The sequence below is a fragment of the Ranitomeya variabilis genome, chromosome 3 (assembly GCF_051348905.1).
Source record: "Ranitomeya variabilis isolate aRanVar5 chromosome 3, aRanVar5.hap1, whole genome shotgun sequence".
NCBI lineage: Eukaryota > Metazoa > Chordata > Amphibia > Anura > Dendrobatidae > Ranitomeya > Ranitomeya variabilis.
Window position 1 is genome coordinate 451,132,816 of NC_135234.1, and position 24,655 is coordinate 451,157,470.

At 43.7% G+C, this 24,655-nt stretch overlaps 2 protein-coding genes across 3 annotated transcripts in view; both read right to left on the reverse strand.

The window, feature by feature from the left end:
* The window catches only part of AFF3 (ALF transcription elongation factor 3), a 688,775-nt gene that overhangs the window by 452,705 nt on the left and 211,415 nt on the right, over positions 1–24,655 (reverse strand). For both annotated transcript variants that reach the window (XM_077296548.1, XM_077296549.1), the window contains exon 3: positions 2,054–2,863. In XM_077296548.1, the coding sequence (XP_077152663.1) occupies positions 2,054–2,863 (810 nt within the window). The remainder of the gene's footprint in view (positions 1–2,053; positions 2,864–24,655) is intronic.
* LOC143816319 (uncharacterized) lies at positions 19,600–24,026 on the reverse strand. The gene is made up of 5 exons (XM_077296550.1): positions 22,442–24,026; positions 22,287–22,361; positions 21,771–21,966; positions 21,455–21,617; positions 19,600–20,698 (listed from the first exon to the last, which is right to left on the reverse strand). Exons 1-5 carry the CDS (start codon positions 22,634–22,636, stop codon positions 19,684–19,686), a joined length of 1,644 nt encoding a protein of 547 aa, XP_077152665.1. The 5' UTR covers positions 22,637–24,026; the 3' UTR covers positions 19,600–19,683.

The window sequence follows — 24,655 nt, forward strand, 5'->3', positions numbered from 1 at the left end:
CGGCAGGCAAGGTCATGCTCACGGTATTTTTGGACCACCACAGAGTAGTACTGATGTTTTCCTAGCAAAGGGTACCATGATCACTGGGGCATACTATGCTTCACTGCTGCAGAAATTCTGGGAGGCAATCAAAACCAGGAGACGTGGCATGCTCACCGAAGGTGTCTGCCTTCTGCAAGACAATGCACCAGTCCACAACTCACATGTTGCCCAAATGGAAGCATGCTCCTGTGGCTTTGAAATTCTACCGCATCCCCCTTATTCACCTGACTTCGCACCATCGGACTTCCACCTCTTTTCAATAATTAAGTTATTTTTGAAGGGCAAGCATTTTCCAGATGACGAGACTCTGATTTCCAAAGTCACAACGTGGCTTTTGGAGCAACCTGTCGACTTCTGCAAGCGTGGTGTTTACAGTTGCTTAAAGAGATGGGAGAAGTGTGTGTCCCTAGGTGGCACCTATGTAGCAAAGGACTAATAACTGTGCCAAGTTTCATTGCTCTCAGTCCACAGGAAGGTGGGTCAGGGGAAACCTTTAATGAACGCCCCTGGTATATAACAAAACATGCAATTGCAATAATTTTCTGGGAGAAATACTTAGTTTCCTGGTAAAATTTCAAGGTGCCAACACTTTAGGTCATGACTGTATACAGTAGGGAAAATACGTATTTGATACTCTGCCGATTTTGTAAATTTTCCCACCTACAAAAAATGGAGAGCTCTGGAATTTTTCTTGTAGCTACAAATCAACTGTGAGAGACAGAATCTTAAACTGAAAAAAACAGAAAATCACATTGTATGATTTTTAAATAATTAAATAGCATTTTATTATATGAAATAAGTATTTGATCACCTACCAACTAGCAAGAATTCTGGCTCTCACAGACCTGTTAGGTTTTTTTTAAGAAGCACTCCTACTCTGCACTCATTACCTGCATTACTTGCACCTGTTTGACCTCGTTACCTGTATAAAAGACACCTGTCCACATACTCAATCACTCACCAATCTCACCACCATGGCCAAGACCAAAAAGCTGTAAAGGACACCAGGAACAAAATTGTAGACATGTACAAGGCTGGAATGGGCTACAGGACAATAGGCAATCAGCTTGGTGAGAAGTCAACAACTGTTGGTGCAATTATTAGAAAACTGAAGAAACACAAGATGACTGTCAATCTTCCTCAGTTTGGAGTTCCATGCAAGATCTTGTCTCGTGGGGGTAAAGATGATTTTGAAAAAGGTCAGAAATCAGCAAGGAACTATACTGGAGATCCTGGTCAGTGATCTGAAGAGAGCTGGGATCACAGTCTCAAACATTACCGTTAGTAACACACTACCCTTTCATGGATTAAAATCCTGCAGGCCACGCAAGATCCCCCTGCTCATGCCAGCACACATCCAGGCCCATTTGAAGTTCACCACTGACCAATTGGATGATCCAGGGGAGGCATGTGAGAAGGTCATGTGGTCAAATGAGGCCAAAAAATAACTTTTTGGTATCAACTCCACTCGCTGTGTTTGGAGGAAGAAGGATGAGTACAACCCTGTGTATACTGTCCCAACTGTGTCTCTGTCCCATCCACTCTGCTGTAACATGCCTGTTGGATGCTGCACAAGTACTCACCTGCAGTGTTTACTGATAGTGTGCACACACCCTTAGAGACAGGTTTTTTTGACAGGGATTTTCAGTTTATAAAAAAAACCATACATTTCATGCATTTCTATTCACACATCTTTATAATGCCTTGTTTTAGAAAATTCTAGAAATTCTATGCAAAATCTCCATAAAAACTGCCATACATCCTATGTTTTGAAGAAAAAAAAATGCACAGTTTGTTTGGTGCTTTATCTTTCTACATCCACCTAACATCTGGCTGAACATCTGACAAAACAAAAACCACGAAAAAATGACAAAAAAAACACTATAAAAATGTGACATTTTTCTAAATAGGCTTTGCGTAGGCCTCCTAAAAGTGATCCTTTAAAACTGCATTAACCATCCATAGTTCGCTTATTAAGTGCATAAATAAAAAATATTGTGATAACACCTACCTCTTCTTCTTCAAGTTCTGGAAACACTTCTGTTTTATTACTTGGTACCTTGTCAAGGTCAGTTTTGTTAGAAAGTCCTCTGAATAATGGAAAGACCGTGTTAAGTTCACTTGATAATTTTAGCTTTGGTGACTCATTGGGTGTTTGATCTTGACCATCCATGGGCCGAACATATGCCGTTGGCTTTTGCTGGATTGGATTCAATTTAGACACAATAGAAGTAGGAAAGTTCTGTAGGCAATGGGAGCTATTTATATTTGTCTTGCTAGTCTTATTTTCATTGGGAAGGTCCACTTCTAGATTGCAGATTACGTGTGTATTTAGTATCTGTCTATTAAGAGGCTTGTCCAACGTGCAAGATGGAATGCTCACATGATAGTCAGAAGAATTTCCAGATGATGATGGGCTTAGTAAGCAGTTTATATTTTTTTCCATTTTAAGTTTCTGCTGTCCATACGTAAAATCATTAGGGGAGTCAATGGTTCTTTGGTTAGCTTTGCCTAATGCTTTTTGTCCCTCAGAGGAATTTTCAGCTTTCTGCCAGTCCATGGTGGCTCTTGTATTTACCTTTATAGGTAAAGTTTCAGGAGTGATGCCAATCTGAACAGTACGACAAATTGAATAATGGCTTTCTGCTGTGTTCTGTTGGTAATGTTCCTCACTTTTCTCTTCAGGTATGGCAACTGCTTCGATTTTTGGAATGCCCACTAGATGACTTTGGTTGGATCTTTCCGTTAATAAGTCTTTCATTTCATCATAGTTTCCAAGTGTACATTGTATACGGGTTGAAAGCTCATCTCCCTTACTGGTCTAAAGAAGGGATAAAAAAACATAAGGTTAACAGAGATTTCTCCAGACAAGCGTTTTCTAAAAAAAATTTGCATGCTAACCTCTTAAGGACCAAACTTGTTTGTCACTTAATGACAGAGCCAGATTTTGAAAATCTGTTATGTGTAACTATATTCACTCTGTAAAAGTCTTATGTATCCAAGTATTTATGACATTTTTTTCTATAGTATAGTAATAGTATAATTCTATACTTCTGTTTGAAGAGTAGGTCACCATGATTTGAATTTTTTTTTTTGTAAATAAAACACAAAAATAAAGAATTTGGGATTTTTACATATTTCAAAGTTAACCCTTTACCGACGTCCGCCGTACTATTACTGCGGAGGTCGGATCACCTGCTTTGATGTGGGCTCCGGCGCTGAGCCCACTTCAAAGCCGGGACATGTCAGCAGTTTTGAACAATAGCGGCGGGTGAAATCGCGATTCACCCACCGATATTAACTAGTTAAATGCCGCTGTCAAATGCTGACAGCGGCATTTAACCGGCGCTTCCGTCCGCGCGGCCGGAAATGAGCGCATCGCCGACCCTGTCACATGACCGGGGGTCAGCGATGCGACGCCATAGCAACCAGAGGTCTCCTTGAGACCTCTATGGTTGCTGATGCCGGATTGCTGTGAGCACCACCCTATGGTCGGCGATCATAGCAAGCCTGCAATTCAGCTACATAGGAGCGATCTGATGATCGCTGCTATGTAGCTGAGCCGATCAGGCTATGCCAGCTTCTAGCCTCCCATGGAGGCTATTGAAGCATGGCAAAAGTTAAAAAAAATGTTTAAAAAAAAAAAAAAGTTTAAATCACCCACCTTTTGCCCCATTCAATATAAATCAATATAAAAAAAATCAAACATACACATATTTGGTATCGCCGCGTTCAGAATCCCCCGATCTATGAATAAAAAAAAAGCATTAACCTGATCACTTAACAGCCTAGTGAGAACAAAATTTAAAACGCCAGAATTACGTTTTTTGGTCGCCACGACATTGCATTAAAATGCAATAACGGGCGATCAAAAGAACGTATCTGCACCAAGATGGTATAATTAAAAACGCCAGCTCAGCATGCAAAAAATAAGCCGTCACCTGACCCCAGATCACAAAAAATGGAGACGCTACGGGTATTGGAAATTTGCGCATTTTGTTTTTTTTTTTTTAGCAAAGTTTGGAATTTTTTTTTACCACTTAGATAAAACGTAACCTAGACATGTTTGGTGTCTATGAACTCATAATGACCTGGAGAATCAAAATGGCAGGTCAGTTTTAGCATTTAGTGAACCTAGCAAAAAAGCCAAACAAAAAACAAGTGAGGGATTGCACTTTTTTTGCAATTTCACCGCACTTGGAATTTTTTTCCTGTTTTCTAGTACAAGACATGCTAAAACCAATGATGTCGGTGCAACTTGTCCTGCAAAAAACAAGCCCTCACATGGCCATATTGACGGAAAAATAAAAAAGTTATGGCTCTGGGAAGGAGGGGAGCGAAAAACGAGAACGCAAAAACGGAAAAGGGCAAGGTCGTGAAGGGGTTAATATGTCTATGTATATTTTTAAATACTGTATGTGTGATGAAATTTATATTTCCATATATGTCTACTTTATTCTAACAGCAACAAAGTTAAAAAAAAATAAAATTTAGAATGTGCCCATTTTGGGCCTTTACGTCTCATGTAGATTTCCATGTAAATCGGTCTGAGCAAGGACCGCAATGCACGGACTGGCAGAACTTCTCCCGACTGGAGTATACCAGCTTCATGTACCTCTATGAGGCTGTCACGCTCAGGTCAGTCCGCGTTTTGTGATCTGAGATTAGACCGATATCCACGGACATCTCCATGAAACCATATCTCAGGTGCAATTTTTGTTTTTCATTGTTACATTCCAGGAGCCATAGTATCTTCAAGTTTTACTTTGTTGAGCAAGCTGTTTAAGGATGTTTTGTTTTTCATGATGCATTACATTTGTCAGTGGCAGCATTTTGGAGTACATATAACATATTACCTATATTGTATTAACTCTTAATAAGGAGAAAGAAGATAATTTAAAAAACAGCAGTTCTGCTGCTGTTTTTTGATCATTCATATTTTCCATCATTCATGTGATGCACAAATAAGGTTAACTTTATTCTGCAGGTCAGCACAATAATGGCAATACCACATTTATATTGTTTTATTCATGTTTTACTACTTTTCTACAATAAATAGACAACTTGACAAAACAACATTTACTTTTGTACCATCATATTCTGAGAGCCATGCATTTTACAATTTTCTGTAAGTGTTGTGTGTTTATTTTTTGCCTGACATGCTGAAGCTTTCACTTGGGCTATATTGGGTACATACAATTTTTTGATCACTTGTTAATTCACTTTTTTGTGAGGATAGTGAGAAAAAGCCAGCAAATTTGGTATTATTTTTTATATCTTTTTCTTATAGCGTTCACCAGATGAGTTAAGTATTTATATATTTTTATAGTAGGGTCAATTACCATGACAATCAACTTATACCATTTTTTAAAAATATTTTACTACTTTTGCAGAGAAAAGTGGAATACACCACACCTGTAAATGCTTAACTGACCGTTAGACAATCAGCCCCTGCCCCTGGTGGAATCTGATTGGCTGTGGTATTTTAGCAAATATGGAAGCCTTTATCAGACCTCCTTGTGCTATAGTAACCCATCGACATCCACGATCACACTGTGGGGGTGCAGATGGTTTAATTAGAGGGATCCCTCTAACTCCTCATGTGCTGCTGTCACTCTAGACAGCGGCATATATTTGGTTCATAGGATCAGTCAGAATGTCAGTCCTAGCAGTTACAGCAGGAACCTGGCTCTGCATAACAGCTCCTACAGCTGACCGCATTGGTGGTGTATAAGCTGTACGATGCAATCAGCATGACGGATATATCAGTCATAGAGCACTAAGTGACGTGCACATGATAGATATATTCGTCATTCAGCATTAAGGGGTTAAATGTAAAAAAACACAAGTTAATAAATCAGAAGTTAGAGCTTTATCTATTTTTTTCATTTTGCAAGGGCTGAAATTACTGTATACAGTACAAAAGCAACCAAAATAAACAGTCCTCCCAATCAATGTCTGATCTGCCTACTGGAAATACACTAATGATAATAAAGACAGTTCATGTACTTTTTGCCTAAGCTCCTTTATTCGGAAGAGCAATCTTTGTTTAACTGCCCCTAGTAAGATGATAATGGGGTGGTCAAGGACATTTATAGAATCAGTGAATCTAACATAAGGAATTCTAATTATGCAATGAAACCACTATTAGGCTAAGTGCACACGTTGCAGAATTGCAGCGGAAATTTCGGCGGCAATTCTGCAACTCCTGCCGTGGGTATATTGCATGCGGAATTGGCATGCATATTCCTAGCGTTTTGCAAGCATAATTAGCTTGCAGAATGCTGGCGTTTTCCAAGCGATTTGTAGCATCGCTTGGAAAACTGATTGACAGGTTGGTCACACTTGTCAAACATAGTGTTTGACAAGTGTGACCAACTTTTTACAATTGATGCTGCCTATGCAGCATCAATAGTAAAAAGATATAATGTTAAAAATAATAAAAAAAAATAAAAAATGGTTATACTCACCTTCTGACGTGCCGATCTCCTCAGCGGTGCACGCGGCGGCTTCCGTTCCTATAGATGCTTTGTGTTCAGGACCTGCGACATCATCGCAGGTCCTTCACACAAAGCATCCAAGGGAACACTTGGCTCTGACTTCGTCAGACGAAGGCAGACGCTGAAACACGCGTCGGGGCTTGGCACATCCCAGGGACACTTATCCTATTTGGCGTAGCAGCAGGTAATACCAGGTGGCTTTCTTTTGATCCTCACTTATGTTTATTCCTTATGTTATTCTTTGTGTTTGCTGGGCAATGCATGTCTTTAAGGTCATTATGACTATGGCACTATGACTACCATAAGATTTACCACCTAGATCCAGCATTAATAGTTTGCACCAATATTAGCATCTTTTGGTCTTCTCCTTAGCCACGAATTTATTATAGTCTGCACATGCACTTTATCATTATTATTGATTACTTAGTTACTATTATAATTTTTCTGTCTGCTATATATTTCTATTGCCCATGGTTATAGGCATATATATATGTTATCAACACACTAGGTGATATACTTATTTAATTTGAGTATTGCCATCCATATGTCCCTGGTGATGTTCCTTTTATGATATTTTTCCCACTGTTACATCATACTATATATATTTTAATAAATATTGTAATTTATATTACAGGTTGTAATGCAGCAAAATAGGAAAAAAGCCAAGTGGGTGAATACTTTCAAAAGCTACTATAAGCAATACAGGTGTAAGAGAGTGGCCGAGAAGCATGGAAATGGAGCTATACAATGTGCAGTAGAGCTATTTTGCGTGTTATGTATTGTGGCATGTAGCCAGGTAAAACAGGTTGGAAGAGGCTGCCTATTAATGGTTTAATCATAAGGGCAGAAAATCTAGAGGTGTAGAGTATAAAGGTGAGTTCAGTTCCATATCAGTAGCCTTAGTTGTAAATTTGAGCCGTTTCAGGTATACTGCTTAGAAAGTGACTGTGATTGTCAAGTGTCTCCATGCAAGGTTATTTAATGCAGTTAGTAATCACACATTGTTTTTAGAGGTGATACAGGCGGAATAGCTGTGAAAGCAATTTCCATATGTAAAAGATTTGTCTACAGATCTTTTTTTAAGCTGCTTACAGCTCCACTAAAGGGCACAAGAGACATAACAAAATATTGTCTTATCATTGAGTACAATGTATGACATTATGCAGTAAGATCCAATACTCTCTCTTCTAGCAAGTGCCAGAATATTATCTTATAAATCTACATCTATGCAGCTCTGTATTAGGAAACCAATCCTTAGACCAGGGCTGCCACTAGAAATTTCGGGGCCCCATACTGGCAAAATTTTCGGGGCCCCCTTGAGACTCCGCCCTGGCTCCACCCCAGCCCCGCCTCCACGCTCCACCCCTCAAACTGTCCACAGTCCCACCGCTCTCTCTTGGAAAAACTCCACTTCTCACCAATCACACATTGAGGGTACGTGTCCACCTTCAGGATGGCCGGCGGTTGCGTCGGAGCAGCAAACCCGCTCGGCGCTAAGCCCCGCCCCCTACTGTGACGCGATGATGCCGGATGTGTTCATTGCACACATCCGGGATCATCGCACCCCACACATAGGGCCCTGTGTTATAGCTTGCGGCGGCGCAGCTGCCGCAAGGAACACGGACATGCTGCGATCTTAAAAGAAGCGCCGCATGTCCGGAGTCGAAGGGCCGCCGGGTGCGTGTTACCACGCATAGTGGAGACGGGATTTCATAAAATCCCCTTCACTATGCTGGAACATCTGGACGCTGCGTGTTTGACGCTGTGGCCCCACGCAGCGTCAAACACGCAGCGTTTACTTAACGTGGACACATACCCTAACAGTTCCCATCACCAGATCACACATATAGCCGGCAGCTTTTGTTTTGGCCAAAAGATTTTGTAAGCCGCCACCATAACACGGTAGACTCTTTTGGTGAGGCCCTACTCTGCTGTAACCTATTAAATATTTGTTAAAATATGCAATACAATTTAGGTATATTTTTATTTATTTTTCAATTTTTAAAATGACCAATAATATCACATAAAAAGAACAAATACCGCTACACCATGACCAGATGACATATTACCACCACAGTGATCAAATAATATCACATACAAGGGACAAATACCGCTACACCATGACCAGACCGCATGTTACCACCACAGTGATCGAATAATATCACATACAAGGAACAAATACCGCAACACCATGTCCAGACCACATATTACCACCACATAGTTACTGAATACTACAATTCTGGTCAGTAATAAAAAAAAAGCACCACACTATCACCATAAGTGCCATTATACACAGGAGATCTGTACTTAGTATGCAGTGTCTGTGTACAGATAATACAGTGATCACTAGTGAAATTATACACAGGAGCTCTGTATATAGTATACAGTGTATAGTGTCAGTGTATAGGTAACACTGACTTACCAGTGACGTCTCTAGGTGAAGTCCTTCATCTTTCATCCAGCACAGACCGCCATCATGTCTTCCAGCCAGGACTCGTTTCTGCAGGAAATAACACAGTTATCTCGAGCTCCGCTTGTAGAACACATTACTTAATTTTTCCCAACTTCTACATTACACCGCATAAAGAAAAAGAGGCAACATAGTGTCACTCTACACAGTAACAGGACTGCCCCCTCATTTAAAACAGTGCCTCAAAAAATAAATACATCACTGCAGTAATAATATCCCTTAATTAGTCCCTATGGTAATAATATTCCCCATCCTGGCCCCCGTGTGTCTCATTCCTGGCGTCAGCCATATGTTCTCCCATCCTGCCCTCATGAGTATCCATCCTGCCTCATATGATCTCCCCATCCTGCCCCATCTGTCTCCATCGTATCCATCCTGCCCCATGATCCTGCACAATCTGTCTCCAATTCTGCCCCCAGTGTCTCCAATCATGCCTCCTGTGTCTCCAATCCTTCCCCATCTGTCTCCAGTCATGCCCCCATGTCTTTCATCATACCCCATATCTCCATTCTGCCCCTGTGTCCAGCATCATAGCCCCTGTGTCCAGCATCATTCATAGCCCCTGTGTCCAGCATCTCTGCCCCTGTGTCCAGCATCTCTGCCCCTGTGTCCAGCATCATTCATAGCCCGTGTCCAGCATCTCTGCCCCTGTGTCCAGCATCTCTGCCCCTGTGTCCAGCATCTCTGCCCCTGTGTCCAGCATCTCTGCCCCTATGTCCAGCATCTCTGCCCCTGTGTCCAGCATCTCTGCCCCTGTGTCCAGCATCTCTGCCCCTGTGTCCAGCATCTCTGCCCCTTTGTCCAGCATACTGCCCCTTTGTCCAGCATTCTGCCCCTTTGTCCAGCATCTCTGCTCCTTTGTCCAGCATACTGCCCCTTTGTCCAGCATACTGCCCGTGTCCAGCATTCTGCCCCCTGTGTCCAGCATACTGCCCCTTTGTCCAGCATTCTGCCCCTGTGTCCAGCATTCTGCCCCGTGTCCAGCATACTGCCCCTTTGTCCAGCATACTGCCCCTTTGTCCAGCATTCTGCCCCGTGTCCAGCATCTCTGCCCCCTGTGTCCAGCATTCCGCCCCCTGTGTCCAGCATTCTGCCCCGTGTCCAGCATACTGCCCCCTGTGTCCAGCATCTCTGCCCCTTTGTCCAGCATACTGCCCCTTTGTCCAGCATTCTGCCCCGTGTCCAGCATCTCTGCCCCTTTGTCCAGCATACTGCCCCTTTGTCCAGCATACTGCCCCTTTGTCCAGCATTCTGCCCCATGTCCAGCATCTCTGCCCCTGTGTCCAGCATTCTGCCCCGTGTCCAGCATTCTGCCCCGTGTCCAGCATCTCTGCCCCTGTGTCCAGCATCTCTGCCCCCTGTGTCCAGCATCTCTGCCCCCTGTGTCCAGCATCTCTGCCCCTGTGTCCAGAATCTCTGCCCCCTGTGTCCAGCATCTCTGCCCCTGTGTCCAGCATCTCTGCCCCCTGTGTCCAGCATCTCTGCCCCCTGTGTCCAGCATCTCTGCCCCCTGTGTCCAGCATCTCTGCCCCTGTGTCCAGCATACTGCCCGTGTCCAGCGTTCTGCCCCGGGCCCCAGCGTGTCCAGCGTTCTGCCCCGGGCCCCGACCCCCTGGGATCGCCGCTCTCAAAAAAAAAAACGAGTTCTTACCTGGCCGTGCGCTCCTGCGGCGGGGAACCTCACTTCCTCCACGCAGGTGAAGAACGCACTCGCCGGCGGCTGACAATGACGTCAGACGCCGGCGAAGTGCGACTGCGCACTGCGGCCGCTCAAGTCAGCTGCCAGCCTCCGACTGGCTGGCGGCGGCTGTTAACTATTGACGTGCGGGCACGGGCCCGCACGTCGATAGTGGCCTGCAGGCCCGCAGCGCCGGCAGGGGGGGGCCCGCAGCGCCGGCAGGGGGGGGCCTGGTGAGCAGATTAGACGGGGCCCGATGCGGGCCCCCTCTGCTCACCGGGCCCCATACGCCAGTCATGGCTGTCATGCCCTGATGGCGGCCCTGCCTTAGACACATATTTATAACCTACTGAGAGTACAAAGAAACAAAATAGTACTCAATGTTAAGTCCTGCCTCCATGGTCCTTGATTCAATCAAAATCAAAGGCAGTAATCACAGACAGTCTGACTGCTAGTGATATGCTGGACAAGTATATTAAATTGGATAATTATAGCAGAATATCCCTAAATACCAAACTATTTAGAGTGGATATAAAAAGTCCACACACCCGTGAAAATGCCAGGTATTTATCATGTAAAAAAATCATACCAAGAAGAATAATTTCAGAACTTTCTCCACCTCTAAAGAGAATGTGCTGTGATTTTTATATTTGTTTTAATTGATTATATAATCATTCAATTTCAAAATGTCATGTTTTAATATTTATTGTGTCTGCAGCCGCTGGGGGCAGCCATTTTTATTTGCTGGTGTGTAAGTGTCCGAGCACGACACTTACACACCGCAAATATGGCAGCCCTAAGCCATGGGATACTGTGGTCTTCTATACTCTGGCTGCCTAACCTGTGAACTGGGCATGGTGTCCATTTTATAGCTATGATTGTGAGCCAGGCACAATTTTACTGTAGCCGAGAGCTATCCTCCTATTACGGCTCACTCAAGAGTTCAGTGGCCAGCAGTGACAGGAAGCAGCAGCGGTGAGCACAGGTCAGTCAGGCAGCCTGATATTGTACTACCAATGCCAGGCTACGGTTTGATCACACATTTTGCTTAATTACACGTAATTTTTCAATTGAAAAGTGAACAGATCTCTTTTGGGTGGAAAAAAATGAACTAAAATAATGTGGTTGTGTAAATATGCACAATCTTAAACTAATAATTTGTTGAAGTACTCTTTGAATTTATGACAGCATCCAGTTTTTTTGGGTAGGAGTCTATCAGCATGGTACATCTAGAATTGGCAATCTTTACCCACTCTTTCTAGCACTCCAAATCTGTCAGATTGCGATTTTATCTCCTGTGTACAGCCTTCTTAAGGTCACTCACAGGTTCTCAATTGGATACAGGTCTGGGCTCAGGCTGGATCACTTTATAAAACTTTGATCATCTGCTGGCAAAACCATTCCTTTGTTGATTAGTATGCTGAGGATTGTTGCTGTCCTGAAATGGGAAATTCCTCTTTATCTTCATTCTCTACTTTTAGCAGAGTTCTGAAGGTTTTGTTGCAAAATTGACTGATATTTGGAACTATTCATAATTTCCTCCATCTTGACTAAAGCCCCAGTTCAATCTGCCAAAAAATAGCTGCAAAGCATGAGTCTCCCTCCACCATGCTTCACTGTGGGTACGGTGTCTTTTGGTGATGCACAGTGTTGTTTTTGTGCAAAAATACTATTTGGAATTATAGCCAAAAAATTCAACCTCAGTGTCATCAGACCATAACACGTTTCCCACATGCTTTTGGCAAATGTGATTTAGGTTTTGGCATTTTGGCAAAGCATAGCCAGGATTGGATGTTTTTATTTGTTTGGAAAAAAAATCCGTTTTGGCACCCTACTCCACAGGGCAGACATTTGAAGAATACAGGAGATTTTTCTCATAAGCCATATGCATTACACAGCCAGTACTCACCATAAATTCCTGCAACTCCTTTAATGTTACTGTAGACTTATTGACAGCCTCCCAGACAAATTTGGTTAATGTCTTTTTGTGGGATGTCCAGTTAAAGGTAAGGTCACTGTTGTGCAAAATTTAAGCCACTTAATGATTATCTTCTTCACAGTGTTTCATGCTATATCTAAAGCCTTGGAAATTTGTTGAACCTTTCTCCTGACTGATAACGATCAACTAAGGCCGGGTTCATATTATTATTTATTTATATAGCACCATTAATTCCATGGTGCTGTACATGAGAAAAGGGGTTACGTACAGAGTTATAGATAACGTTTACAGCATACAAATTTACAATGACAGACTGGTACAGAGGGGAGAGGACCCTGTTCTTGTGGACTTACATTCTACGGGATAATGGGGAGGAGACAGAAGGTCGGGGGAGTGGCACTCTGGTGGTGCTGAGGCGGCAGCTCTGGTGGTGGTGAGGTGGCAGCTCTGGTGGTGGTGAGGCAGCAGCTCTGGTGGTGGTGTGGCGGCAGCTCTGGTGGTGGTGACGTGGCAATTCTGGCGTGGTGATGCGGCAGGTCTGGCGGTTGGTGACGCGGCAGCTCTGGCGGTGGTGACGTGGCAACTCAGGTGGCTGATGAGGCGGCAGCTAGGGTGGTTGGTGAGGCGGCAGCTAGGGTGGTGGTGAGGAGGCAGAATGGTTATTGCAGGCTTAGGCTTTCCTGAAGAGATGGGTTTTCAGGTTCCGTCTGAGGGATCCGAGGGTGGTGGATAATCGGACGTGTTGAGGCATGGAGTTCCAGAGGATGGCGGATATTCAGGAGAAATCTTGGAGGCGGTTGTGTGAGGAACAAATAAGTGTGGAGGAGAGTAGGAGGTCTTGGGAGGATCAAAGATTATGTGAGGGAAGATTTTGGGAGATTAGTTCAGAGATATAGGGAGGGGACAGGTTGTGGATGGCTTTGTAGATCAGTGTTAGTAGTTTGAACTGGATTTGTTGAAGAATTGGGAGCCAGTGGAGGGATTTTCAGAGGGGAGAAACAGGGGAGTAGCGAGGAGAGAGGTGGATTAGCCAGGCAGCAGAGTTGAAGACAGACTGAAATGGTGCAAGAGAGTTAGCGGGAAGGCCACAGAGGAGGGTGTTGCAGTAATCGAGGCAGGAGATGATGAGGGCATGCACAAGCGTTTTAGCAGATTGTGGGCTGAGGAAGGGATGGATTCTGGCAATATTTTTGAGTTGGAGGCGACAGGAGGTGGCAAGAGATTGAACGTGCGGTTTGAAGGACAGGGCAGAGTTGTGAGTTACTCCGAGGCAGCGGATTTCAGGTGCAGAAGAGAGCGCGATGCCGTTTACTATAATAGATAGATCAGGTAAGGGGGATACGCGAGATGGGGGAAAGATGATGAGTTTGGTTTTGTCTACATTGAGTTATAGGAAGCGAGAGTTGAAGAGGGAGGATATGGCTGATAGACACACTGGGATTCTGGACAGCAGAGAGGTGACATCTGGGCCAGAGAGGTAGAACTGAGTGTCGTCCGCATACAGGTGGTACTGGAAGCCATGGGACTTTATGAGTTGTCCTAGGCCAAGGGTATAGATGGAAAAAAGTAGGTGCCTTAGGACAGAGCCTTGAGGGACTCCAACAGAGAGAGGGCGGGATGAGGAGGTAGTGTGGGAGTGGGAAACGCTAAATGTGCGGTTGGAAAGGTATGAAGCAATCCAGGACAAGGCAAGGCCTTTGATGCCAAGGGAAGAAAGAATCTGTAGCAGTAGGCAGTGGTCGACTGTGTCGAAAGCAGAGGATAGGTCGAGAAGGAGGAGGATGGAGAACTGTCTGTTAGCTTTGGCTGTGACTAAGTCATTAGCAGTTTCGATGGAGTGGTGGGGGCGGAAGCCAGATTGGAGGTTGTCAAGAAGAGAGTTAGATGAGAGGTGTGAGGAAAGTTGAGCGTTTCTGTGCGCAGCGTAGAAAAACGCATTACTGTCTATGGGAACACATTGGTATGCAAGGACATGCATACGCATACGTTCGATACGCATGCGTACTTTAGACTGCGCATGTCCAGAAAATCATGTCACCACCTCGACCACGCGCATAAACAATGCAAACGCATGCCAAAACGCATTTAAACGCATGCACAAGCAGCTTTTTTTGCGTCATGCGTAAGATGACGCATGCGGAGGCGTAGGCATGCGTTTGCGTGCGTTTTAGCATGCGTTTGCGCATGCAGATGATACGCTACGAACAGAAACGCTAATGTGAACCTAGCCTCTGAGATTCCTTTTCTGTGTTGTAAGCAGTTTCTAGACCATGGCTTTTTCTGTAAAATGCAACTAAAATCCAGCTAGACTTTTAAAGTTTATATGGGGTTAATCAGAATTGTAAATGATGGTAGATGTGTACTGACTAATATTTAACATGAGTTTAAATGTGATTAGCTAATTCTGAAACCAAATCCCCAATTATAAGACAGTGTTTATTCATTTATAATTTAGTTTTACTATTTTCATTTTCCATATCAAAATAATTTCAGATTATTTATTAATGCATCTGTACAGATGGCGGATGACATTCAAACTGGAAGTTCTTAAATGATTTTTTACATTACAAAACCTGGAATTTTAACAGGTGTGTAGACATGTTATATACACAATATCACACGTCTCAACTGATTATCTAAAGACTGCATTGATGAGAAGGGTAAACTTAAATTTTTGGAAACAGTTAAACCATGACCAATTTACCATTTCAGGCTGGGATACAAGCAGCCCTAAACACAATAGATACCTGAAGGCTGAATGATGGTTCGACTGATTGTTACGGTGGCATCTATCTCTTCTGGCTCCACAAACACATATGCGCTCACCCTGCCAAGCTCTCTCACGCTCTCTATGAGACAGCAGTTCCAGGTTTCCCTGGTGGCGCTTTATGTTGCCAAAACCAAAAGGATTGGCGGTTTAAAAATGGACAAGCTGGATCATTATCTCCCCAGACATCACCTGTTGGGGGAAAGTTGTGAGGCCACCATACATATTAGACTGCTGGCTGAGCCCGCTAATAATAGCGGGTATGACCATCTAATGTGTATAGGCCTTACAGACATTCACACAACCATGTTCGACTGTATTGAAGAAAAAATTGGTAAAAAATTGATAGCTCACAGATAGTTCACATGGGAGAGTCTGATATACAAAAATGGATCAGAATAGGACATGCAGTAAGTTTTTCTCAAAACAAGCAATCATAGATGCTTTGACTTGCATATGTCCATTTTCTAAAACTAACAACACACAATCATTGTAAAACTGTTTGATTAAACCTTAATCAGATTTATGTAATCTTGCATTTAGGAAGCTACTCCTTTACATTCACAAGGTTTTAAAAAGGACATAAGGAGTGCAGACTACAAGTCTCTGCATTTTTGCACCATCTGCTTCAAGGATAAGAAAATTTTGTTTTAGTCATTTCTTATCAGACCTGGCAACAGACACCTGAATTCTCAAATGCTTTACAGTGTAATCTGAGCTACTGTACTTCTAACAGATTAAAAATACTTTAAATTAGGTCAACGCGACCTTCACAGTGGAGCACATTTCTGTTCTGTGTGGGTTTTAATTATGCAAATTACAATTTAAAGTCATGTCATAGAAAGCAGTAGGATGAGATTATCAGCTGCATTACTACATATGCCATTTTATATAGTATCACAGTGGAAAGAAATTATAATTCATCTGAAATTTAAGACATTTTAATGCTAATTGTATGCCATTAAAATAATAAATATCTTTAAAAGGTGCCTGTAAGGCTACGTTCACATTTGCGGTGTGCGCCGCAGCGTCGCCGCCGCAACGCACAACGCAGACAAAAACGCAACACAACGCATGCACAACGCTGCGTTTTGCGCCGCATGCGTTCAACGCATGCGGCGCAAAACGCAGCGTTTTTTGTAAACGCAGTTGCGTTTCCAACAAAAAACGCAGCGTTTTGCGCCGCATGCGTTTTTTGTGCAGTGAGTCATTCTTCATCCCACCCACCAAAAAAAGTGTCTACACAATAGATAAGGGCCACCAATGGCTAGAAGAGGGTTGGTGTTTATGTAATTGTGTATATATACCATGGCAGACATGAATTCCTCCCATTTGCTGGTATTCATGATGGAGCGTCCCTTGGACAGTGTTATCATGGATATGGAGATGGATTTAGCCTTGGCTCATGCCTATGCTGTCGCCTGTGCTCATCAAAGAGAAAGAGAAAAACGGAGATGGATTCATCGCAGATTTTGGATACACCCTATCTTGGAAGTCCGGGAGAGCCGTGGAGCATACCATAGCTTGTTTGGCGAACTGAATGAGAACCTGGAGAAGTATTTCGAGTACACCAGGATGTCTCAGGAGAGCTTCCGGTATCTTCTGCGTCGGGTGGAAGGAGCCATCAGCAGGCAGGATACTCAGCTCCGGAGAGCTATATCCGCAGAGGAGCGGCTGCTGGTGACTCTACGGTACGTAGCTGTTTGAATGACTTGAGATATGTTCGGCTACGTTCACATCTTCCCTTTTTTTTTTTTTTTTTTTCTTAATTTTTGTTGGGGGTGGTATGGTCAATGTACTTTTAGGCTGTGTTTCTACGGTCAGTAAGCTTGTTTGACGCTGCAGCGTCAAACAAGCAGCGTCCAGATGTTCCAGCATAGTGGAGGGGATTTTATGAAATCCCGTCTCCACTATGCGTGGAAACCCGCACGCGGAGGCCCTGCGACTCCGGACATGCTGCGCGTCTTTTCAGAACACAGCATGTCCGTACACCTTGCGGGGACGCAGCGTCCCCGCAAGGTATATCACAGGGCCCTACGGCGAGGGGTGCGATGATCCCGGATGTGTACTGTACACATCCGGCACCATTGCGTCCCAGGAAGGGGGCGGGGCTTATCGCCGACCGGCTTCGCCGCTGCAACGATAGCGCCGCGTCTCCGGACAGTGGAGACATACCCTTATAAATTGCAATGTACTAATGTAATTTCTTTATCTTCTTGGCAGTTTCCTGGCTACCGGAGAGACCTTGCGATCCCTTCAATTTCAGTTCCGGATTGGAGTCTCCACTCTCTCGGGAATTATTGCTGAGACCTGCCGCGCTTTGTGGGATAACCTCCGGGAAGAATTTTTACCCGTCCCTACAAGCGATATCTGGTTGGCCAACGCCGAGAAATTTGAGGAAGTGTGTTCGTTTCCAAACTGTATTGGCGCGGTGGATGGCAAGCACATTCGTATTACCAAGCCAGGGAAAAGTGGATCCCTTTTCTATAACTACAAAAAATATTTTTCCACTGTGCTGATGGCAATTGCCGGTGCGGACTGCCGTTTTCTGGCAGTCGACATTGGTGCTTTTGGCCGGTCAAATGACTCGCGCACATTCAAAGAGTCTGATATGGGCCAAAAATTATATGGCAACAATTTCAATTTCCCCCAGCCACGACCTCTTCCCCACACCGAAGGCCCTGCGATGCCATTTGTTGTGGTTGGGGATGAGGCATTCCAAATGTCTGCCAACCTATTGAAACCCTACTCAAGTCGGGGCTTGGACCACACGAAAAGGGTGTTCAATTACAGACTGTCCAGGGCCAGAAGGACTGTGGAGTGCGCCTTTGGCATCCTTGTCTCTAAATGGCGGATATTAGGATCCGCCATTAATCTGAAAACTGAGACAGTGGATGAGGTGGTGAAGGCGTGTGTGGTTCTCCACAATTTTATTCTGGCCAAAGAGAGACTGAACGTTGATCTGGATGAAACCATAGCCAACCCATTGCCCAATTTCCATGATCATCCTCTGAGGTCAAGCGTGGAAATTGCGCAGATGAGGGACCGTTTTGCGGCCTATTTTGTGTCAGATGTTGGCCGTCTGTCATGGCAAGATTCAATGGTGTAATAAACTGTTGGACTGTATTCTGGTGTGACTATGCTAAAAATAGTTCACCAATGTAAATGTGCCTTATCTAAAAAACTTGTAAACCTTTGTTTTTAAAATGTTGTGTTTTAATAAAAAAAATTTCTTACGTTTTCTACCATGCTTCCAAGACAAAATTTATACCATACCATATTTATTTGTTTGTCAGATCGCCGTGTATCGTTGTGTTTGACAGCAAAATCAACGATACCAGCGATGTTTTACACTGGTAACCAGGGTAAACAACGGGTTACCAAGCGCATGGTCGCGCTTATGTTTACCGTGGTTACCAGTGTTAATTGTAAACTAAAAAATAAAAATAAATATACTCATCTTCGCGTCCCCTGGCGTCCACTTCCTGCACTGAGTGAGCGCCGGCCGTAAAGTGAATGCACAGCACAGCGTTGCTGTGAGGGACGTCACTCAGTCAGTGCAGGGAAGCTGACGCCGGGGGATGCGATTGTGAATATTTTTTTTTTTTTTTCATTTTACACTGGTAACCAGGGTAAACATCGGAAGTGCGCCCTGCGCTTAGCAACCCGATGTTTAACATGGTTACCCGGGGACCTCGGCATCGTTGGTCGCTGGAGAGCGGTCACACAGACAGCTCTCCAGCTCCCAAATAGCGATGCTGCAGTGAATTGCATCGTTGTCTGTTTTGCTGCAGCATTGTTAAGTGTGAAGGTACCTTTACAGTATGTGTCCACGTTCAGGATTGCATCCTGAATTGCTCAGGTTTTTTCATCAATATTTGTAAGCCAAAACCAGGAGTGGAACAATTATGAAAAGTAGAATAGAAACATATGCTCCACTGCTGTATTTATTACCCACGCCTGGTTTTGGCTACAAATATTGAATTAAAATCCGGACCAAATTCGGATGCAATCCTGAGCGTGGACACATACCCTTTTTCTTTGAAAACAACTCATACACTTTAGTGTTTGGAAACACCTCATACAGCAATGAACGACACCCAAAGAAACGGTCAAATTAAAAAATCCAAAAATACTGTCTGACATTGCATATATGAGGCGTTTGAAGCACAAATAAACGGCGCACGGAGTGAATTACCGAGCATTGTACTTGAAAAGAAGACCAAATATTGTATACAAAAAAATAAATTTTTATTGGGGGGAAACAGAAAAAAAGGGAAAAGCAAATTAGGGGGTATCAACATCCGAGGGGGGATCAACATCCGCTACCAGCGGTGACCGGTAGCTTCGAGTTCTGGACCTGAGAGTGGGAGTGGTAGAGGAGGAGGAGCCGCCATACTGAAGGAGGCTTGAGGGCAGGTCCAAACCCCCCGCAGGGTACACTGGGGAGACCGCCTCGTCAGTGGAGGAGGGAGGAGGCAACACAAGCCGCCTTCTTTTTTGGCTTGGTTGGCCCTGGCTGCTCCTGCTGTGGCTAGAGCCACGACGAGATGGTGTGTGTCCTGGAGCAGCCAGAACCTGTGCCTCTGGGTGTGTGTCTGTGTGCCTCCTCTTATGTTTTCTTTTTTTTTTTTCCCTGCCTTCGGCGGCATCTCCCCCAGAAGCACTCCTACGGGAGGATGAGGGCCTGGCAGGAGCAGGAGTGGGCCGCACACTGGTATGGTGGCTGTGGTGGCGTCGCCCGGCACTTGGACCAGGGTGGGGTGGCTGGAGTGACTCTGCAGCAGTAGTCGGAGTCACGCTAGCCAGCGACGGCACTACGGGCAGTGTCGCTGACTGCGCGACCCGAGACTGCTGCAGAGCCCTCACGTAAGAATTGTGGCAGTCCTGCATCACCGAAATCTGGAGTTCCGGCGTAAGGTTTTCCACCATGCCCTTAGCAATTGTGCTTAAAAAATGTTTTGCCGGATTTGTGAGCTCGGCTTCCAGGATTTCAAGGCGCCGTCCCATACTGGACATTTCATCTCTCAACGCCTTGAAACCGTTCTGGAACACCGTGCCCAAGTGCAAAAATTCAGGCATGACTGACCTGTCCGAGGCCCGCTGGCGCTGTCGGGAATTCCCGAACGAAGGTGCGCCAGAGGCCTCGGGCAGGGGAAAACCTGACGTACCGGCAGCCGGTTCTCCAGATGATGGTGGTGCAGGCCTGCTGTCGCTGTGGGATGGCTGTGACGGCTCAGATGGCGATCCATGAAGTTCCGCTTCACAGGGGGGAGCTCGCTGGAGGGTGCTGCTGTGTGTCCTGTGAAAAGATAATGTAAAAATTAGTCTTCAATTAATAAACTATCACATACGCCAACTCCTGTAAAAAAATGTTCATTACATGACACAACAAAACATTACAATCCCCTGTCTCTCACTCTGTGTGGCCTATAATAAATTGCTGATTGTTATCGCCAGCTGACCATTAGGGCTCACGATAACAATCATGGACATACCGACGGCAGAAAATGACTGTACATTCCCTCTGCCAAAGGCAATGCATACCCCTGTCATATTTTGAAAAAATTTTGGTGTGAAATAATAATTTCAAGATGCCGTCTATGTCTCAAAAATAATAGAAAATTTAAGGTCTATAAAAAAAAAATTTAAAAAAAAAAACAAAAAAAAACTTTGCTGATCTGATCGCAGGAATGTCCATGACGTTAGGATCTTGTGATCGAGACGTCATCATTATTCCTGCGATCAGAACTACACTGACTCAGAACGTAACCTGTCATGGACTACAAGGACTCTCGCTTAACCTAAAAAAAATACCGTGGATGGCCAATATGCTACGCTGACTACATTGATGGCCAAGACACTATGTGCCTGGGAAATGTACTATGTGGATACGTGGCTAGAACGTGTACTATGTGGCTGCGATATAGTGGCCTGCAAACATACTATGTGTGTGGATGCACAATGTACGTGGCTGGGCAATGTACTATGTGGCTGTGCAATATATGTGTCTGGGCAATGTCCAATGTGCAATATGGTATGTGGACAAAATACTTACTGTCGGCGGCCAAGGATTGGTCTTAGGAACTGTAATTGTCGGTTGTATTTATATGGAACCGACTTGGCCGCAGCAGCACCACTCCTCGATTGCTCCTCCTCAGCACGCAGCCCCTTATTGAAACGGTCCTTCATGGATCGCCATCTGGTCCTCAACTTTGTCACTGTGAATGCAAAGAAAAAAAAAGGTTACATATGTAGCATTTTAAAATGATAAAACAACCGTGTGTGATGCAAAGTTTAGGCGTTGATAGCATCACACACGGTTGTGTTTATCCTGGCAAGATGGGTCATAGCAGCGTATCAGCAATACTCACTAAAGGTGCCTTTGTCCTTGGCGGAGGCACTGTCAAAGCCATCCCACAGCGACTTTGCCACCTCTGCCCACAAACGCCTAGAAACCACCTGGTCCATGTGCCGGGGGTCACGGCTGTCCCACAACGGGCCACGCTCCTGGATGCTGGAGATCAGGAGCTCCACATCGATACTCTCCCTGTGGTCCCGTTGTGAAACCTAGAAAAAATAGAAAACAAAAAGGTTACAAATAGGCAAATATAAACAACCATCATCAGCACCTGGCATGATTTGTACCTTTGCCCTATCCTTTGCCATTTTATGTATGTATATTGATGGTTTCTAAACCTGTATTTTTGAATGTTTTTGTGCAGGGAGTTCAACTGTATGTTACCTTCCCCCAAATACTTGCTGCCCTGAAAAGCTATATGTAATTAAGCTTAGTAAACAGCCCTAGTGAAACCAGGTTGCTCCTAATGTTCCTCCCAGCAGGATGCCACAAAAAAAAAAAAGATAAAAAAAAAAAAACAAATACTCACTTGCCGGCCTGACGACCCATCTTGGCACCGATCTCCCTGCTCCCGCTGTGTGCCTTCCCCCTCACTTGAAGAAGCCTGTAAAAAAATGTATACAAAAATTAGTGACAATGCTACAAATGGCAGCGAATAGTAAGCAACTGGACATAATTACTCACCGCACTCCCCCTCGCCGATTGCCTATGTTCAGACTCTGACTCACTCGTCATTCTTGCAAGTTTGCTCTGCAATGAAAAAATGAGCAAAAAATCACATTCAAAGCAATGCCACATACAATAAAACATTAAAACAACCACAATTGACTGTTGACTGATAGGACAATGCAAACTCAAAAAGCGACACCACAACGCCATACATTACAAGAGAAGACAATAGAAGAAACAATACAAGAATAGACCCAAACAAAATTAAGCAAAAATAGACACCTATGTCCAAATTTAAAAAAAAAAAAAATAAAAAAATAAAGAGGAAAAAAAAAGGCACAATGAAATAGCAAACTGCACGCCATACTTTACAATAGCAACAAGACATGATCCAAAACAACACCATCTGGTGACATCTACCACAGAAATACATCTGAAAAAGGCGATAAATACCATTATAGATAATAAGCAATAAACATTACAGGACAATATACAGCAACCAAAAGAAAAACCATAGTCAAATAGAAAAGAGAACACAAGAAATTTTTAAAAAAGGGCCCAAACTAAAAAAAAAAAAAAAATAAATACTACACACTTGGCTATGGAAACATTCAAGACAGGAGATATATATATGGAAGCCATACAGAAAACGAATGGCATATAGCAGCACGGAACAATACAATACAAATGAAACATCATAAATGTAGCCCCCCACCAGCAAGAAAAGACACTCAAGGAAAGAAAAAAAAATGCCAACAGCATAATAAAACCCAGCAAGACATGAGCCTAGAAAACGCCATACGGTTACCCCAACAATAGAAGCCAGAAAAAGACATGCACCACAAATTTTACAATAAAAAATCTTACAAAAAAAAGGCATTGAACATCCGCATGACACAAGAACAACCAAAATATAAATCCAAAACCAATCCAAACCCAGCAAGGCCGCACACAAGAAACGCCAGCATATATCAGAAACACATTAAAAAAAATGTTATTATTCAATAACAACCTACAGTGCCATAACCGTACAATATCACAGAGCAAACATTGCACAAATTAAATAAAAAAAAAAAATAAAACACAGAAAAAAAATTATGCAAAGAGAAATATATACTTACAGGTTTGGAAAGCAGGTTGCTCCTCTCAGTGTCTTGTGTGGATAGCCTGGTGAAAGACAATGGCAAACCCCCACCCCTTTTTTTATATATATAGTGCTTTTTTTAAGTGTCTAGACAAAGTCTAGACAATGTTTTGCATTTTTGTAAGAAAAACGCATGCGTCGTACAACGCATCACGACGCAAGTACTTGCGTCGTCTGCGTTGTCAATGCAAGTCAATGGGAAAAAAGGCGCATCGACGACGCAAACACGACGCAAACACGACGCATGCGTTTTTTAAAAAGTCTGCGCCGCCCAAAAAATGCAACATGTTGCGTTTGCCGCGCCCTGGCAGGTGCGCCCTAACGCCGCATGCGGCGTACGACGCACCACAACGCATGACAACGCATGTACATGCGGCGCCATGCGGCCCCAATGTTAAAGATAGGGCCGCACGACGCATGCGGTGCGTTGCGGCGGCGACGCTGCGGCGCACACCGCAAATGTGAACGTAGCCTAACCGTTAATTGGAATACGCAGCTCCAATCAAGTGGATAAAGTAATGATCTTTCATTGTTAAGAAAACAAAAAGGAAAAGGTAGATAGGTTTTTCACAAAATTCAATCCCGTCAGTGCTTTAATTTTCTGAATTGTCAATATAAAATAACAGATTGAATCTAATTTTATTCCATCTTTTCAAATGCATAAGAAACAGACAATTATAGAGTAAACAAGATATAACCCTATTTAGATATAGCTATCCTGACTTTTTGCAGTGACAGTACAATGAAAACCGGATACCACCAAAGCTTCTAAGGTGGTGTACATATAAAAATGCAGAGGGGAAGGAGAGAAGTCCCTCATTAACGGGGCCTACAATTTACAAAGGAAGCAGGGAAACAGTAGGTGAGGATCAGAAATAGTTAAGATAGCCATTTTGGGAACAAAGGTTTATTTGACATTGTAATTGTTTTAAACCGATAGGTTCATTTTTATGATATTTTCGAAAGCCTTGGATCATGGATGGGAATCTGGTGTCTTAGGTCGGAGAATTCTAGAAAATGGGGAATGCATGATTAGAATCTTGGAGAGAATTAGGTCATGTGAAGAATGGATATTATGCATGGGG